The 17353-nt window shown below is 44.5% G+C and overlaps 1 protein-coding gene across 13 annotated transcripts in view; it reads left to right on the top strand.

The window, feature by feature from the left end:
• The window catches only part of TIAM1 (TIAM Rac1 associated GEF 1), a 154874-nt gene that overhangs the window by 114689 nt on the left and 22832 nt on the right, over window positions 1-17353 (top strand). For 11 of the 13 annotated variants that reach the window (XM_072026333.1, XM_072026341.1, XM_072026320.1 and 8 more), the window contains 3 exons: window positions 2000-2086; window positions 5106-5330; window positions 15782-15888. In XM_072026333.1, coding sequence (XP_071882434.1) covers window positions 2000-2086; window positions 5106-5330; window positions 15782-15888 — 419 coding nt within the window. The remainder of the gene's footprint in view (window positions 1-1999; window positions 2087-5105; window positions 5331-15781; window positions 15889-17353) is intronic. The other 2 variants (XM_072026312.1, XM_027449208.3) reach the window with 1 other exon arrangement.

Genomic DNA, 17353 nt, shown 5'->3' with positions numbered 1-17353 from the left:
GGTTTTCTGTGGCCCTGTGCGCTCTGAGATGCTGACTTTTATTCTCCTGCCATCAAAACGCTGCGGTGGAGAAAAGGCCCTGGCTGGGTCACCACCCCTCTCTCCACAGCTGTGTTTCAGGGTCTGTGCACAGTCTGATGATAATCTTCCTGGCAGCGATGCCAGCTTATGCAACCGCTGCCACGTCCACCCACTCCTGCCCTTCCTCTCACGCAGTGCTTGCACATGTTTGTGGCAGCACCTGGAGAATTCACCCAGACAAAACCTGTACGTTTGTATGTGTCCATATACAATCCAGACATACACATACATGCAAATATGCATCTGTGCAAGCATAGGTGGATGTACATACACACTTGACTGAAGTGTTTCTCATCCAGATGATCCCCCTGTCTCCTTCCACCCGTTCTGCTAGTAATTATTGCTCTGGATTTTATTTTTGGACTGGAAGTTGAATGACAGATCGGAGGAGGAAGCTGTCTTCTGGGGAAAAAAAAAAGGATAGCTTAGGGAAGGTTGTGTCCCCTCTCCCAGTTAGCCACAAGAACTTGAGGAGCAGCTCTGCCTTCTTTTAACTGTGTGGTCGTTGGAGCAAAGGCAGTACAGCCAAACAGCATTTCAGCTGCAGGAGGGTGATTGTTGTCATAGCTGATAATTTGTGCTGACTCAAACCGAAGTCCTGGGCACGCTCCACTGGGCCTGTGGTGAAGGTTTTCCAGGTAGGCTTCATGGCGATGACAATCACTAGCTACTATTTGTTTTACATCTGCTCTTCTGTTTAGTCAAGAGTTTCTCCCTCTGCCAAATCTGGTGTGTTGAGTGAGCTTCACAAATTTCCTTTTATTCAGGCTGAGGAGCTTGCATGTGGGTTCCAAGTAGCTCAGTAAGCCATGAAGGGCCATATGCTCCTAGCTTCTAGGCTGCCACATTCTTCCCCCTCCTTTTTTTTTTTTTTTTTTTTTTAATGATATATGGAAAAAATAACTTCTCATCCATAACCATCGACTTGAAGGGAGTCCTAAAGTCAGAACAGGCTCCCAGCACATCTGCTTCCTCTTGGCTGGTGGCTGATTCCATGTCAAACAAGTATCTTCCCCCCCCAAGAGGTTTGTAAATGTTTTTCTAGTTGGAAAAAGACGGAGCAAATGGTTTCCTACACCCATTTAGGGAGTAATGAAGTTTCAGAAAGGCAAATGTTCTTCTTCAGATAACTCTCACCAGTAAATAAGCAAAGCCTATTTAACTAAACACATTGTGTTTACTTTACACATTGTTATCTTGGACCGTGTCAAACACAAATGGCAAGAAAATCACCTAAACCAAACATAACAGCACCATTTGCGCTGTTAAAATTAAAGGCTGTGTCAGTACTTGCATGGTAAGGTTGTGCTGGGGCTCTCAAACACCGCTATAAAACGTGGGCTGAGCCGAGACTTGGCAATAGCAGGTCGTGCCAGGAGCAGCTGAGAAAAGAAAGAGGCAGAGGGGGAGGCAGCATTTTTACAAACTCGGCCAGCCCAGGAAATTCAGAAAGTCGAAGCTGACGTTTTGCTGTAGCAGGCACTGGTCTGTGTTGTACAAGCTAGGGATGGCATGTCAGCCGTAACTCCCAGTTTCCTGGCTGTTGTTGGTTTGGGTCACAAACCACAGCTCTGTGCAGCCTTTGTCTGCAAACAGCAAACTTCTCGCAGTGACCTTTTGTGGCAAGAGAATTGGAAGTGTGTTCCAACATTTTGCAGCTGTGGTATACTCAAATATAACTTTAAAGGGTATGTGCAAGCTCAGAAATTCAATTCAGTTTTTTCTTACGGCCACTTTCACTTTTTCGCTTTCTATTTGTAAAGGTTGAAGGAAAGGGAGAAGGGAGGAATTCTCCACCACTTTGTCAGGAACAGTGCTCGCAACAGGCACTGCACAGCCCTAACTGTAGTGCGTGCAGTTGTTAGGTAATGCTGTATTGTTTGCTGCTGTCTAACCATGTCATTGGGGATCTCCCTAGGTTTCTCTCTGTCCTCCGTGGAAGAAGAAGGGATTCGTCGGCTCTATGTGAATGGTGTCAAAGAGACAGGCCTAGCTTTCAAGAAAGGTAAAAGACGTTCTTAAGTCGCATTTGGTATTGTTTGTTTAATCCTGGTGTACACCGTGAGCTTGTTGGGATGGAAGTTTTATAAACACACCAAAACAGGATCCCAGTCCAGAAAAGATCATGGTCTTTTGGCAGGAACCTGAGGTAATGCATATAGGGTTGTTCTGCTCTCGGAATCAGCTGTGCTCTATAGCCAAATTCTTAATTTTGAGTTGCTTTGTGTGTAGGAGGGTCAGCACCTCCCTTGCAGCTGGAAAGAAATGCCAGGGCCCTCTCAAGTCAGTGGCTGCAAGATAAACAGGTACGGTAGAAGCTCTCAGGTTACCCTCTGTGGCTGGGATTACTGCCTCTAGTTTTGCTCCCAGCATATTCAGAAAGCATGACAGCACTTGCGCCAGAAGGCAGCAGAGACAACTCGGCTGCCATGCGAGTCCTAGTGCAGAGAGGGGTACGGTTCTGCCATGCCGTACCCAAGCTGAAGCCAACCCTGATACTCCCATACCCATCCTGCTTTTCCCACTCATCTCCCTCCCTCGTGTGCCGGCACTGCTGCTCCTGCAGCCACAGGAGGGGCTGGGCAGCTGAAATCTAACCAAATTTTAAGGAGTAATATGGGGAACAAGGAGAGCAGGAAAATGCTCGCCTCATCATTGCCCATTAGTATATGCAGAGTCCTCAAAAGCACCTGCAGAGTTTTCTTGGGAGTGGTTAAGTGGTAGTGCAGAGCTCACTCAAGAGCTTGCTGCTGCTGAAAGCTTTGGGGCCTGTTGTCCCCCAGACAGCTCCAGCCCCCTGCTTGGTGCTGGCTCTGGCTGAACCAATTCTGCTCCCTGGGAAACTGCCATCACTGTTTCCCAGACCCGTTAGCAAAGGGAGTGTTAGGGTGAGGGTGCAGGGTTCAGCAGGTCTTTATTTTGCTTTCGGGAGAAGTTTGAATGAAAATTTAAATGAATGCATGAACACACACTGCCTCCTGTGGGGCTGTCATGCTAAAACACACTTTCAGTGATCCATTGCTCTTCATAACTGATATAAAAAGCCACTTCTGTAATAACAGGATTTGGCAGGATATTATGACAAGATACGCATAGTTAGCAGAGAGGAAAGCTCTTTCTCTCTTCCTCGCATTATTTACATTTATGTTTGCACTTGACTGCATTTCCTGCAGTAAATTTATCTAGAAGAGTTGCAGTATTTCCTCTTCAATCTTTTTTTATTTTTTTTTCCAAATGAAAAACTCTGAAATTTTATTTTCTCCTAATTATTTTTATGATTTATGCTTTTATCTTTTTCTCTTGGTCTGCATTAGCTAGGCCATTGCTGGAGTTATACCGATGCCTGAATGTAGTGAGATATAGATGATGCTTCATCCCAAATGATTCAAAAGAAGGATTACAATGAGTAAAATGGAGCCCTAGATGAGATGTTTATGGTTACAAGCATATTAATGTGCCGCTATTATGACATGGCATCACTGAGCAGAATAAATGAAATAATGTGAAATGCTCGACTTGCTTTGTTTTGTCCTCATTTTGAATATGATTTTATGGTCCATTTACTTCGTAGCCGTTCTACTTATTTCATTTTATTCTTTCTGAATCTGCGCTCCGCACTACAGTTTCTGGGCACAATTACATGCGTTTAAGAGAGATCTCAATTTTCCTAAAGAGGGCTGGAGCTGTTTAGCCTCCATGTTTCTTTCTCAGATGAGGGTAGGTAATCTGTCCTGGAGGATTCAGCTGAGCAATTCTTGCAGCTCAGGCTCGTCAAATTGGGGCCTCTCCTCATCGCTGAAGGGTGCCAAGAGTCATCCTTTGCCCTGGTTTCCCAGCCAGCAAGGCAAGTCACCTACAACAGCAGGTCACCAAGGTTAGGTTTGCCTGCAAGGAGCAGCTCTTCTGGCCCTGTAAATTCCAGCTTTCCACCATGAAAATGCCAGGATGGTGACTAGGATGCCACAACGGTCCCTCTGGTGGCTGTTGCAGAACCTGCTTTTCAATCCTCTCTCTCTCGGGGAGATGCCTGCAGGGGCCCACCAGCGATGAGTGTGGCCTCAGCGACTGAGCTGTAGGCTGAGTGACGCTGGAAGTTATTTGGGTTTAAAGCCTGTTCCATCTCGCTGTTATGATTTGGAGACGAGGCCGAGGGGAAGGTCAGGTCTCCTGTGGGACCCCGAGGGCTGCTCGCTGTCTGTCGTATTGCTGCATTGCCCGGGGGCAAGCGAGACTCAGCTGCTTCCTCTGTGGGTTGCCTTTTCCCTCGGGCACCTGGGCTATAAATAGCTCCTGAAATTGGATTGGAAAAGACCATCACTAACCTACCAACTGCTAAAATTTGCCTTTTGAAGCCCCATATGCTGGGATGTAATTCGGACAGGGCCGGAGAGGAGGTTGTCTGAATTCCAACACCGGTTAAGTGGGAAATGTGCTCCCTCCTCCTAAGTGTATCAGTGGGTGATCACTTCAAATAAAAGCATACAGTTGTATGAGAAATTAAAAGCAAGAATCAACCCAATCCAGCAGCACAGCTGATATAGTGATCCCAGCGGATTAGCTGGGCTGCCCATTGGGAGCCTCTGCTTCCCAAGGAGAGGTGCAGACCCAGCTCACAATGCTTCATGCGGCTCCGTCTTTCCCCTGTGCTGTGTGCAGAGCCTGAGAAGTCTGGCTCTGTCCTTAAGCATCCATTTATTTATGAGGAATTTGTTTTGTATGATGGCTTGCTGCACGGCAGCTGTTCCCTTGCAGAGTGCTGTGAAGAAGGACAGGGTATGTGCCTGCCAGTGCCTCCTGAGGGACTTCCTGGGCACCTTACTCTTATGGGTACTGGAGTACCAGCCTGACAGCAGATCTTGCAGAAGTCCATCAAATTTCAATGTAATTTGCAGTCATAAATGTTTATTTTATGTCTAGACATAACACTGTCTGGCACCTTATAAATACCCAGCTGAGCTCCTTGATGTCTGTGGGTAACAGAAGCATTGCTGTGCAAGTCTTACCTGTTCCCTTCTGTGTTGCAGGCCTGAAAGCTGGTGATGAAATTGTGGAGATTAACAAAAAAGCTGCTGAAGATTTGGACTCAGCTTTGCTGAAAGATGTCCTTGTTCAGCCTTCACTGTGTCTTACTGTACGTACCTATCCTGAGATCGAGGAAGGGCAGAAATTAATGCAGCCACCACCACGTCGCTTGGAAAACCCATCTGACTTGAGTGACAGCACGCTGGTGTTTGCTGGGAGCAACCAAGGTACTGGGTTTAATGTCGAAATTAGGAGGAGGAGAATTCACACTTAAAGTGTGCTGGTGTAGTCCCACTGATTTGGTACTTCTGTGATGAAAGTGAGCAGCATTGCAGACTGAATGCGCTGCGTGGATAATAAATGAGACCTCTGGAAGCTGTGAGGTATAGCTACAGTAGCAATGAAGGATTAATGTGTACATGGTTAGGCTATGAAATATGTCATCGCCGAATGTGTGTCACGTTATCTAGCTGTGCCTCCAGCAAGTCACAGACCTGATGGCTCGCTCACTTCTGGGCTGCACAAAGAGGTGCCTTTAACTCCTGATTTGCCTCCAGGGTATGTGTTGGGCAGGGAAGAAAGAAGGGTTAAGCATTCACCCTCTCTGGGATCAGCCAGGAGCCCCGTGTGTTTGATGAGACACATAAATAACTCACAGGGACAGTTCAAAACCCCTCAAGGTAGAGGCTGACATTACAGCCAAACCTAACTGGCCCCACAGCACACTGGGGGGGGGAAAAGTCATTCCTGCCCTCCACGCTGGGATTTTCAGAGAACTGAACTGCAGAAAAATAAACTCTGGAAGAGGTGAATTGTTTGCTGCTAGTTTAGCTTCCCGAACCAGCTGAGGACAAGTGTCAGTGCTGGGATAAGAGAAATGGCTGTGGGAGAGCAGGACCACCTCTTTGGGATCTAGCCATTATGTCTCTTTAAGAGAGCAGTGGTGGGAATTGCACTGGGGTAGCAGGAAAGCTCCTGCACTATGTCTCCTCATACTTGCCTGTTTGAAAAGAGAAGAGGATATTGTATGTTCATGTTTGCTTTTTTTTTTTTTTTTTTTGAATAACTTAAAATTCAGGAAAAATGAATAGAATGGGCCAAAAGAAGTAGTTTCTAGATAAACAAAACTCTTCAGAATTGAGGTAAATTTTTTTCTTCCAGCCAAAAAGTAAATGTTTTCTGAATATGTCAAAATACTTACTATTTTCCCCAGAGTAAAGGTTTCATAAATGTCAAAATAATCGTTCTGACATCTGTGAAACGGTTTTGTTTTGGGCATTTGGAATAAGAACTGGAGCAGGAGGGGCTGTTCGTGCACTTCTCAGGGTTCAAGTCTACCTTTTCCCAGGACACATGGGTCTGGTTGTTGCAGTCACCCAGTGTAGGGACTCCTTTGGTGGCTCTGGGTACACACTTGAGCTAACCCAGCAGCAGTGTAAGTGCGTTAGTATCATGCTGAGCAGGGGCAAACAATCCACAGTGAAAGGTTTTTTTGCTTGGACTCAGGACCAAGCTGACTCATCTCTGCCTGCGAAGGGTCAGGTGGGTACAGCCTGCCTCTCAACATTTCTGGGTGCTGCTCTGTTCTGCGGAAAGTATTTACTGAAAGTGATCTAGCAAAAATGTCCGTGTTCTGGTAACAGGAACACATAGTGGGGATGGAGAAAATGGACCCCAAGCCTGACCCCAAGCCTGGGAGTGTGATACATTCCATAGCAGGTGGAGTAGCACAAACAAGAAGGCTTAAAATCAGCTTTTTGCATCAATATCAATATCCTCTGAGGATCTTGATAAAAGCAGCCTCATATAAGATGTGGAATAAACTCCCAGAAGCAGTTAAAATTTTTTTGAAGGACATTCTTCGTTTTTCTTCATTTTCTTCATTCTTCATTTTCACTGAACTTTTCCAAGTTAGGCTTCTGTGCTGAAAAATCAACTCATTTAATTTAAACTCATGTTGTAAACATTGATAGCTGGCCACAAGATGTCCCCATTTCCTATGTAACACCAATTCATCACGGACCCCATCCTTCTGTCTTTACCTATGCTTTTCCTGTAAAATCCCTGCAGAGTACTCTTGCCCCTTGGAGCATCTGCCCTGGGTGCAAAAAACTGGGATCTGAGACTTCCATATTTATGCAGCGTGGTGATTTCAAAGCCAGAGCAGTCACACTTCGTAACACAGGGCCTCAAGAGCTGGGCTCAATAAGCAGCTTCCCTGCCTCTGTCAGTGCTCTGCATCATTATTTTGAATGTTTAGGTCATGGAGGGGACCTTTTCCTTGCTGAGAGGCAGTGCATGCTTTGCCAAGTGCATCTGCAGAGCCTGCAGAACCTTTTTGTGCTGTCCAGTAACAGCGCTGTGGGTACCATGTGAAATGAAGACAGGACGTGGCTGATGAACACATCTCAGCAAAACCAGCCCACCTGCCTCTGCTGCTTTGTAGGTCCTGCTTCCTTGGTGCTGCTCTCAGTTCAGGTCTGATCTGTGATCTTCTGGCAGTTTTTCCCAAGCCAGGTTTTTGTATTTATCCCAGCGGCGTGGAAGGTCTGCTTGTTATTCCACGTCCTGCAGAGAGCCTGTGCACTGCCTGCTGCCCCAGAGTACCTGCATCTTCAGGAGCTCCCCAGGATTGGGGCTTAACTTCAGGGCTTCCTTCTCCGTTCAGGTTTCTCTTGGCACAGCTGTCCAGCACTTGTGGTGTGCTGCAGCCAGGTCCTTTGGTTTCTCTTTCACGAGACAGGCGGAAAGAAATTAGAGCAGTCCTGACATTTACTTTCCCTCAAAGTGCAGCAAATCAGGTGGCAATTGCCTTCATCGCTCCTCAAAGGGGTAGGAATGCTTGCTTAACCAAACGAAGCAGCGCAATAGCTCATCAGCAAATGTGCAGGTGTTTATGGCAGCTTCTGAAAGTGCCTGTAATTGCCGTATGAAATATGCCTCTGAAGAGCGACATTAAGACAGTGTTTAAAGCTAAACAACGCCAATGCTCTAATTTGGAATGACTTACCCTGAGGTGGGAGTGAAAGCAACGATCTGCATCCAGCTTCGCGATTTGGAGGCAGGTGTTTTGATCTTCTCCATCAATTTCTCCCTACTTAGATTTTAATAGAACACAATGTTGTACCGAAGCCTTTGTTCTTCTGGCTTTGTGCTGTGCCAGTTTTTCTTTTACCCCAAACTGGATCTGTGTGAAATTTTAAAAAGGGGCACATGCTTTGATTTGGGGGACCGTAACTGCATCGTAGGTTTTTGGTCTCCGCTCTGCAGCTTCTTGTAGAGAGCAGTCAAGTATGAAATACCTACTGACCCATTTATTTGTGCCCTTGTTGATTGCTGGCAGTTTGGCTGGCTAGGCAAATCAGCTCAGTTGTTTCTATTCTACATGTATGTCTTATTTATAGCACACAGATTTTTTTCTTCAGTTCTGAACTGGTACAGCCTCTGTTTCAGCAGGGGAGTGAAGCATTACGGGGCCAGAATGCCAGCAGGTATAAATCACCTATAGACCCATCCATTTTCCAGAACCTCCTGGTCTGCTTGACCGATCTTGCTGATGTCCTGTCATCTTCTTCACTATTGCAATTCTTCATCTCCCGTGAAGACAGCAAAGGGCAGAGTTCCTGTGTGAGGCATACCATATTGCATCCTTTCAATGGAAAATAGTCACTTTTTTTTTTAAAAGTTGTTTTTAAGGAAGCTTTGGTCATGCCTTGTTACTCTGTGGGAGGTCTTCTGTGAGCAAAGCCTGCACCGTGTTTCGGGGAGCTGACCTCAGTGAAGTGCCTGCCAGTGCGGTTGTTAAATACGGTGTGACGTACAGCTGCTTCATTTTCTACAGCCACCTTGTATACGGAGAGGTTTGGGCAACAGTCTGCAGATCAGCTCTCTGGCAGCTGGTACTTCTTTGTGTTATTTCTTAACAGGCTGTTCTGGAGATGACCTTGGATTTTAGGTCTCTAATTGATGTAAAAAAAAATCCATCTTGGATATGATGTATACTTTCCCCTAGGAATTTGCTCCGTGTCAGGCTTGCAGAGCCACGAGTTTTCTTCCTTTCATCTAATAATATTTTTCCTGGCTTTCAATCTTCTCTCCTAACGCAGCCTGCATAAATCTGGTTGAGGAGGAGCAGCTCTGATTCCATCCGGAGCCCCGCAACCTGTTTTCCTTACTGCCTGAAGGGATCAGTGAGAGCTCTGTCCCCTTCCCATGAGGAGTGCTTCATCTCCACAGCCTGCTCCACTCAGTCCAGGGAATGAGAGGTTGAAAGCTGGAAACACAGGGTCACATCTCCTCCAGATGATCAAAGCATAAAGGACATATTTTGGGAAAGGGAGTGGGGAGTATTATTCATATTTATTTGTGGTCTCCCCCCAGTTCACTACCTTTCTGCAGTCCAGGGTAGAGTTTCTGGGGGTTAGGCTTTGTATAGTTCAGTATTTTGGAGACCTCTAGCGTGAGGGATAGCTCTGCAGGGATAATCAAGAGCCAAATAAATCATTGTGCTGAAGGTAGCTGATAAAAAAAAAGAAGTATTTCCCTGTTCTGAATGAGTATATTAATCTTCTAGATGTGAAGCAGCTCAGCGTTTTTAAGGAGTCTATTATTTTGTTGTTCAAAAAAAAGGAGAACTAGAGGCTAAAGTTAACTCGTGCTCTGAAGAATATGGCATAAAAACATGAAACAAACTTGCATTGCACTCCAAGAATTGCTGCTGTTTCTCATTCCGTCCTGGTCCTGTCGCAGTTACCCTTAGGCTAAGTAATTTGGATTTCAGAACAAGCTGAGACTAACAGTAACCTTAATTTCTTCTGGGTTATTTTCCTGAGGCAGCAACTAATTTCATATCTTTTGTAGCATGTTCAAAAAATAATGTTATCATTCAGTGCTTGATAACAATTCCAGCAGTGTTTACTGCAGCAGCCATTGAGGCTGTGGCATGTAATTAAGCAGAGATGTGCAGAACTGTTGTCACAAGATGAGCTTCTTAAAAGCAAAAGCTAATGGAAGTTGCCTCAGCCAGAATTGTATTTGGAGGGCTAATCCCTGGCTTTTCTGAAGTTTACCTGAGCTGCTGTTGAAATGAGCGGTGTGGCTATTAGCACCTTAGTTTTGGGATTGCAGCTTTGGGGTTTGGAGTCTTCCCATGTTAGCTGCAGTAAGCATGCCCGCTTCATTAGCAGTGGGGCTTGTCATCTTTATCTTCTTGCTGTGTTGCCACTCCCTCTGCTGGCTTCGTGAACCACAGGCTGAAACTCGGTAAGTGTGGAAGGAATCTTCCACTTCTGCAATTGCAGTGCCCCTGGTTCCCAGGGTCCCTGAGCACTGCCTCGTTTTTCTGGCTGTGAATATTCCTGTTTATTCGAAACAGGCAACAAAGCGTGGTGCAGGTATTTATTTGACCAGGTTCCTGAACTGAGGAGGGAGAAAAGTGATCGATGCAGGGAAAGTTTCATTGAATCTGCATTTTCCCTAAAAAGAGTGATTGAACTGAATAACATTCAGCATAGATTTTTCTACGTTTGAGCAATTTATGATCTAATTGAAATGGAAAGGGAAGCAATGGCACTCTGGCAGAAAGATAGGAGACTTATAGCTCTTGTTTCTGTAGCTTTCCAGAAAAGGCAGCTTTTCCCAGTTGTTCCTGTGGTGTTCTTTGGTCACTCAGTTGACTGTCACTGGGGTAGCTGTAACACAGCTTTATGAATCCTTGGTGAGGCTATCAACTCCATGGGATTTCCCAAAGGGACAGAACACCCCAATGTAAAAAATGATGTTTCCTTCTTTTATGTTCCAGTGTTTCAAAGCTAACCATAATTCTAAGAAGTCAGACGTGAGCCCTGTGAAAGCATTTTGGCCGCTGAGACCTCCACAGCACTTCTTGCAGGAGCACAGATTCCCAAGCTTCTTGGCTGGGACTCGGAGTGGGTAGTCATGGGGCCACCCCGTATTTCCTGACAAGGAATTAAGGAATCACTGTATTTTTTCCTTCAGTACCGCTGAGTGTTATCAGTGGAAGGAGTACAGAAGAGGGCCATGCACCTTTTGCATGGGGCGGTCGCAGGCAGGCAGGGAAGGGCACGGGGCTGTGCTCTGCAGCACTGACACTTGCTGGCTGACTGCAGAGGTGACAGATCTCTGCCTCTGTCACTCTGGGCCACAGGCAGTGTCCCACAGAGTTGCCTCTCGTGGCAGTACCGGCTGAGAGCCCACAGTGGCTGGGCACGGGTCCGCGGCCTGGTCTGCTGGCTTTCTGCATCCCCTCCGCCACCTGGTTTGCTGGAGGACATCTTTGTCATGGGACATAGGCCCCTCAGTTTGGTTAATTTCAGAAATACGATCTAGAAACGTCCCATTCGGTGCTGTCTTGATGCTGCTTAAGGCAGCAGGTTAATTACAAGCTCAATTTCAGCAGTCCTCGTCAGGGCTCAAGGCTCTCCTCCCATAGGAAAGGCCTGTGTGGCCCTGCGATGAACTAGGTTAGGGAAGCCAGCAGAAAGCAATAAATGAATAAATGGATATTCCCATTCATCTTATTGTCTGGCTGCACAGACAGCTGTGTCAGCATAACTTGGAAGCAAGGGGACAAGAGAAGAAGAATGAATAGGGCATGGCCAAGCTGGAAGAAATGCTTATGAAGCCATACCCTTGCTCACTAGGTGACTCCCTTTTTGACTTCAAAGTCCCCCTTTGTTTAAAGCAGGTACCTCGTGCTTTGAGCATGCATGGTAATGGTTTATCCTGAGATACTCTGCACCCCAGTTTTACCCCAACCTGAACATGGAAATGGGATCCCTTTGTGGCACAGTCCCAGTGGGGGAGCCAGTACAGGGCTGGGCTGGAGCCAGCGCTGCCCTCCTGGGTGACCACCCAGCCTTAGCTGCTTCCCCGTTGTCTTCCCAGTGCCTCTCCCATGAGACATACAAAGTGTTGTGTAGGGAGCTGAGATGTGTAAAGCACCCTGCTTGAGAGATTGAGGCACCCTAGGAGTTACAAGCCAAAGGTTTCAGCCATCTCGGCCTGTTGTTGCTTCTGGCCCGCAGCGCATAACATGCTGGCAGATGGCTGGCCTTGCTAACACCTCCCTGTTGCTCCCACTGAAGGGACTAAATTCAGTATTGCCAGTTCCACATATGCAGGAATAAAGCATCAAGATACAAATATTATGAACATGGAGGGTTTTCTGATTTGTATTCTGCTTCTTGTGTTAGTAGGATAAATGCTTCTGAGCTTTGCACCACAGCTGAGAAAGCTTGGCTAGGAATATTTATTTCCATTGCACTAAAAAAAAAATAAATCATCTGGCACCGAGAGCCAGGTTTTAAGAGCAGTACCAAATACTGTGGAATTCTCATTAAAATCTTAGGCGGTAGCAGCTCTGCAAATGGGAAGCAGCAGCCATGGAAAATTGTAGCCAACTGTTGGTGTGCTCCTTAAGCTTTACGTGATTCTCCAGGCATTTAAGCCCCTGCACCTTTCCTCGGGTGACATAAGACTTCCTTTTATTTTGTTAGTTCTAGCCATAAGTTGAAGTTATTTAATGGGCATGAGTCATAATGTCACGGATATTGCACTGCCAAGGCAACCTGGGTGCTCCCGTGACCTCCACCTGTGCTCGTGGCCACATGGATTTGACCCCCTTTTCCTGCTGCTTTTTGGATTTCCCTTTCCCATTCCTTAATGTCAAGTGAAGCCCACGTGTTGTTGTCCCTAACAAATGGTAGCTGCTGGGCAGCACTCAGGTGCTACAGAAGGAAATGAGCGCATTCCCCTCGGAGCTCCTCGCAGAGCTAAATAAAGATTTGCAGGGCAAAAATAAAACGATGTAATGAACCTGACAGAAATGGGGCAGTAACTGGAAGGTATTAAAAGGCTGTTGTGAGAACGTGCAGCATTATTGAACCGATTGCCTGTGTTTTAACAACCAGCAGATAAAACTGCTGAAGTTGACGTTGGCTTTGGCAGCTTAAGACATCAGAAATACCCTAAACACATGCACTGTGTGACTGCTCATTAAGACGTAAGTGAAAGATTGCTGTCTACTGGGTAGAAGTGTTTATACTGCAGGAAACAGATTAAGTGGTGTTTTAATATACAGGAAAAGAAAAAGTGATAGCTTAAAAGCAAAACCCCAACCCCCCTAACAAACATTATTTGCCTTGGCTTGGGGATGAGAAGCAGCTGTAGGATGTATTTCATACAACTTATAATGGAAAATTAATTGCAGTGAGCACAGACTGCCCAAACCGAATTATGACACATAGCACATTTTACTCTTGGTTTTTAATGGATAGCATAAGGGATTTAATAATTTTTTTTTACACATTAGTAGAAACACCCAAAAAATGACAGTCCAAGTTCATAAAAGTATGGGCGAGACTCAGAAAATGTAACTTCTTACAGATAAAACACTTCTTTGAATAGATTTTGTTTTGCCAAACATACCCTGCATGCACATCTTTTTAAAAGGTAAGCTCTCATCTTTTCAGAAGAGAGTCATGTCTTCTGAAAGCTCAGTTATGAACTGCCTTTTATGTTGTTTTCATTTTATTTGCTGTCCAATTTAGATCCATCCCAGTATGCAGAATATTCTCTGAATTTATATCTGAATTTCTGAATCCCAATTTCTCTGAATTTTCAGACCCATTAAAAGTGGAAGTCTTGTACAATCATGCCTTTCAAAATATTTATTTATTTATTTATTTTATTTTATTTTTTGTAATGGTGGTTGGAAGCTTGTAAGAAACAAAAACCTTGGACCTGGATCACTGCCCTCAGTCTTGATGTAGAGAACCTTATCTAGGATGTGTTCTTGAGCCAATGTTATGTGTTAACATAAAAACTATGAAAGAAGATCAGTGGCTTTTCAATTGAGGCAAAGAGGCAGCAGAATTTAATCTCCTTATTCAATTAGGAAACATATTTCTTAAAGAGTATTGTTTCTATTTCATGAACCATATTTCAGAGCAGTACAAATATAAACAAATATACTAGACGTAGTTAATGAGTTTCTTTTTTAAATCTGTACAGCAGCTTGCCATTTTAGCTGAATAAATAGACCATCCACGCTACTCTAGCCTTTTTGGCCAAATCACACCATGTTTAACTGCAATTTATCAGTGTAACAGATGTGTGTTATCGTCACTGTGGCCTTTTTACTTCCAGCATTGCTATTTAGCCAAATGCTCCTTACAGACAAATTTACATGGCTTACCTAAATTGAAATGTCTAGTTGAAAATAGCAAGGAACGTGAGAGTCAGCATGGGACTAACATAGAAATGGTGCTGCATCTGATGTGCTAAATTACTGTTGTTCCTTGTAAAAAGTTCATGTCTCAGCCTAGGACTGAATTAGAGAGGATGGCTGCAGGACCAGTGGGCTCTGACAACAAGATAGTGCGCCATTGGGATGCTTCTGTTGATAAGGCTAGCAAACCAAAACAAAACAAGCCTGCAAAAAATCTGTTCTGTTGCAGAAAAGAGTCAGTTTTCCACCAAAATGTTTAAATGTTACATGCTAGCAACAACCTCTCCAGACCAAAAAAAAAAAAAAAAAAAAAAGTAGGCTGCTTAGTCTTGGTTTCTGAAGAAGCAGGGATTTTCTGTCTTGCTGCATCCATTGAATTTTGATTATGTTTTTCTGCATTATGTGAAGAATAAACATAATGGCATAAAAAGCATAATCCCTGGTGGAACATTCACTGTCTTTTTTTGTGTGGCAGGATGCAGGCAGGGAGGGGTGACCATGAAAACACCCTTCCCAGTACCACCCCAGGAGTGGTACTGATGAAAAACCTTTTCCTAATGGGGCTGGGGGGAGGAGGGAGGAAAGTTGAAAGGAATTAGCATCTGGACTCTGCTTCTGGAAAGTCTTTGCGCTGGCTTGAAGCTCAACCCAGGCATGCAGGAATTTCATAGCAGAGTTCATTTAATCAGCGTTCATTATGATTTGTGATAGTTAGAAGTTGAGTGTATGTGAAGTCTGCTTTCTGTGGAGGCTGCTTAAGGTATAGTAATACTGCTTCTTATCGTTATTTAAGTTAGAAAATGAGATCCTAGGAGGAAAAAAAAAGTTACTTACACACAGAGCTCTGAGGTTGGGATTAGTTCTGTTCATCCCTTTGCCTCTTGCAGGTAATCCACCATTTATTTACAAAAAGTTGCAAGCAGTTATTATCTGTATCAAGAACGTAGTCTCCAGAAGGGAGTTAAGGCATAGGTGTACAACTTAAAATCGTTATGTTCAGCTTGCTCAGAGGAAGGGCTGACCAAAGGCTTTCTCCTTGGCACTGCCCACTCATTCACTTCCTGGTATTTCCATTTAAAACCAGTCAAGTATAAAGGCAGGCAATTCCTTGTCAGCAGGGAACTTAAAAATAAATGCAAGAATTTCAGCATGGCATTTTAGCCTTATCTCAGAATCAGCATTTGTAATTTCCAACTAAATGGTGTTGTCTGGCCATAACCTGTTTATTTTTACACCTGTAGTTGAACGTGGTCCCTGTTCCAAAACAGGGCAGTCCTACCAGGTCAGTGAGTGCCTCAGGCATAAATTCAGCATCTACTTGTGTGCAGGATGAGTCCTGGCCATCCATGGGAACTCAATGTCTGCTGCCCGCAGCTTTTTGAAATTTTGGAAATTATGGTTGGCTTTTCACACACATCTCAATTTCAGCAGGGCACTCGCTTTGTGGTGACCCGGACAGCTCCGTTGAGACCGCTCCAGAGGAGGCAGAAGCGCAAGACTTGGAATCATCTGATGAGGCCGATAAGATGAGCAAGGTGAGAAATTTTCATTTTCACATGCCAAGGAGTGAAAGCACACCAAGCTCCCAGCTGATGTGCCGACTTCCCAGCTGCACCTGATTAGAACATCTTTCCTTGGGAAAATGTGAATCTTACTTTTAAGGTGTTTACAGATGATACTGAATCACCATCAGAACTTGTACCCTTCTACTGGGGATGGTTCGTATCTTCACTATCTTGTGACAATATTCCCACATATTTTCTAAATGGGATGGTTTATCATCTCCAGAGCAGGGCAGCTGAACCAGAAAATCAGACAGATTATTATTATTTCTTATTCTCTCTTGATTTCTAGGCATGGGAGGAATGTAAGTTAAACACTATTTCCTTAAATCAATAGCATAGTGCATATGCTAGTTTTTAAATGCAAACTAATTATAGCCAATCTACCTTAAATTGAAGCAATACTCTCCAATTATAGCTAAGAGGTTGTGCAAATGGATTGCTAATTGCTATCTATTAAGGGGTGGGTTTCACAGCAGTTGGTAGTTTGCTCTAGGCTGGTGTTGGGGAGTTTCACACAACGTTATCTGTGATGATTAGTGGCTTTTGAGGCAGAATCAAGTGAGATTATTTTAAAGGCACTGATTGTTTGTATGTATTTCATGCATAAGTGATGGTGAGATTTTCCAGCTAATTTTCCACAGAATTCCTGATCTAATGAGTATGAGATCTCACTCAGTTTTTGTTTGTGTGCAGGTGTGGTTTTTCTTAGCTCTTGTTTTAGCTAAAATATGTTACAGTGAGCCCTGTACTCTTTTACTTACTCATTGTAGGAAAAGGAAAAGACCCCGGCCTCTTGTTTCCTGACCTCTGATGTCATGCTAGCCTGTAGTTTTGTCTCTGATAGCCAGGGAGTGGAAGTCAGATAACAGAAAACATTCCTGTGCACGAAATATATGCAGAGGTTGCATGTGGAGAAAGGGATTATTCTTATGTTTTGCTTCCAGGCTTTACTGCAGAACTCTTTCTTGTAAGTAGAGAGAACTTCTTCGCGAGTAAGTGGAAGGGATTGTTGACACTTCTCTATTTTTAACTGTAAGGGTGTGGGAATTTCATGTGCTCTGAAAAGACTCTCTTCTGTTGAGCACGGAGGCTGGGGAAGAGCACTGAGTATAACACACAGCTACTTGGGGAATAAATGTGCATGCTGTGTTTTCTTTTATTTCTGAACTGTGCCAGGCTGGGGGGCTCCATATTGCATCTTGCCTCCTTGATCCTCAGAGCTGTAATTGCCTAAAGCGAGACCTAAGGATTACATGATTAGCCTTGCGGCTCAGCAGATTTAGTTAAACTGAGAAATGTGCATTAGCAGCTCTAATACTTAATATTCATGCAATGGAAGAATAATTCCATACTCCAATGAGCTTTACCTTCCAATGAGAGGAAAATCTGTCTTTCTGTAAATAAAAAGGTTTGTGCATATTTTATTTTACAATTC

The sequence above is a fragment of the Anas platyrhynchos genome, chromosome 1 (assembly GCF_047663525.1).
Source record: "Anas platyrhynchos isolate ZD024472 breed Pekin duck chromosome 1, IASCAAS_PekinDuck_T2T, whole genome shotgun sequence".
Classification (NCBI taxonomy): Eukaryota; Metazoa; Chordata; class Aves; order Anseriformes; family Anatidae; genus Anas; species Anas platyrhynchos.
The sequence above is the reverse complement of the archived record's forward strand: the minus strand, read 5'-3'. Positions and strand labels throughout refer to the sequence as shown.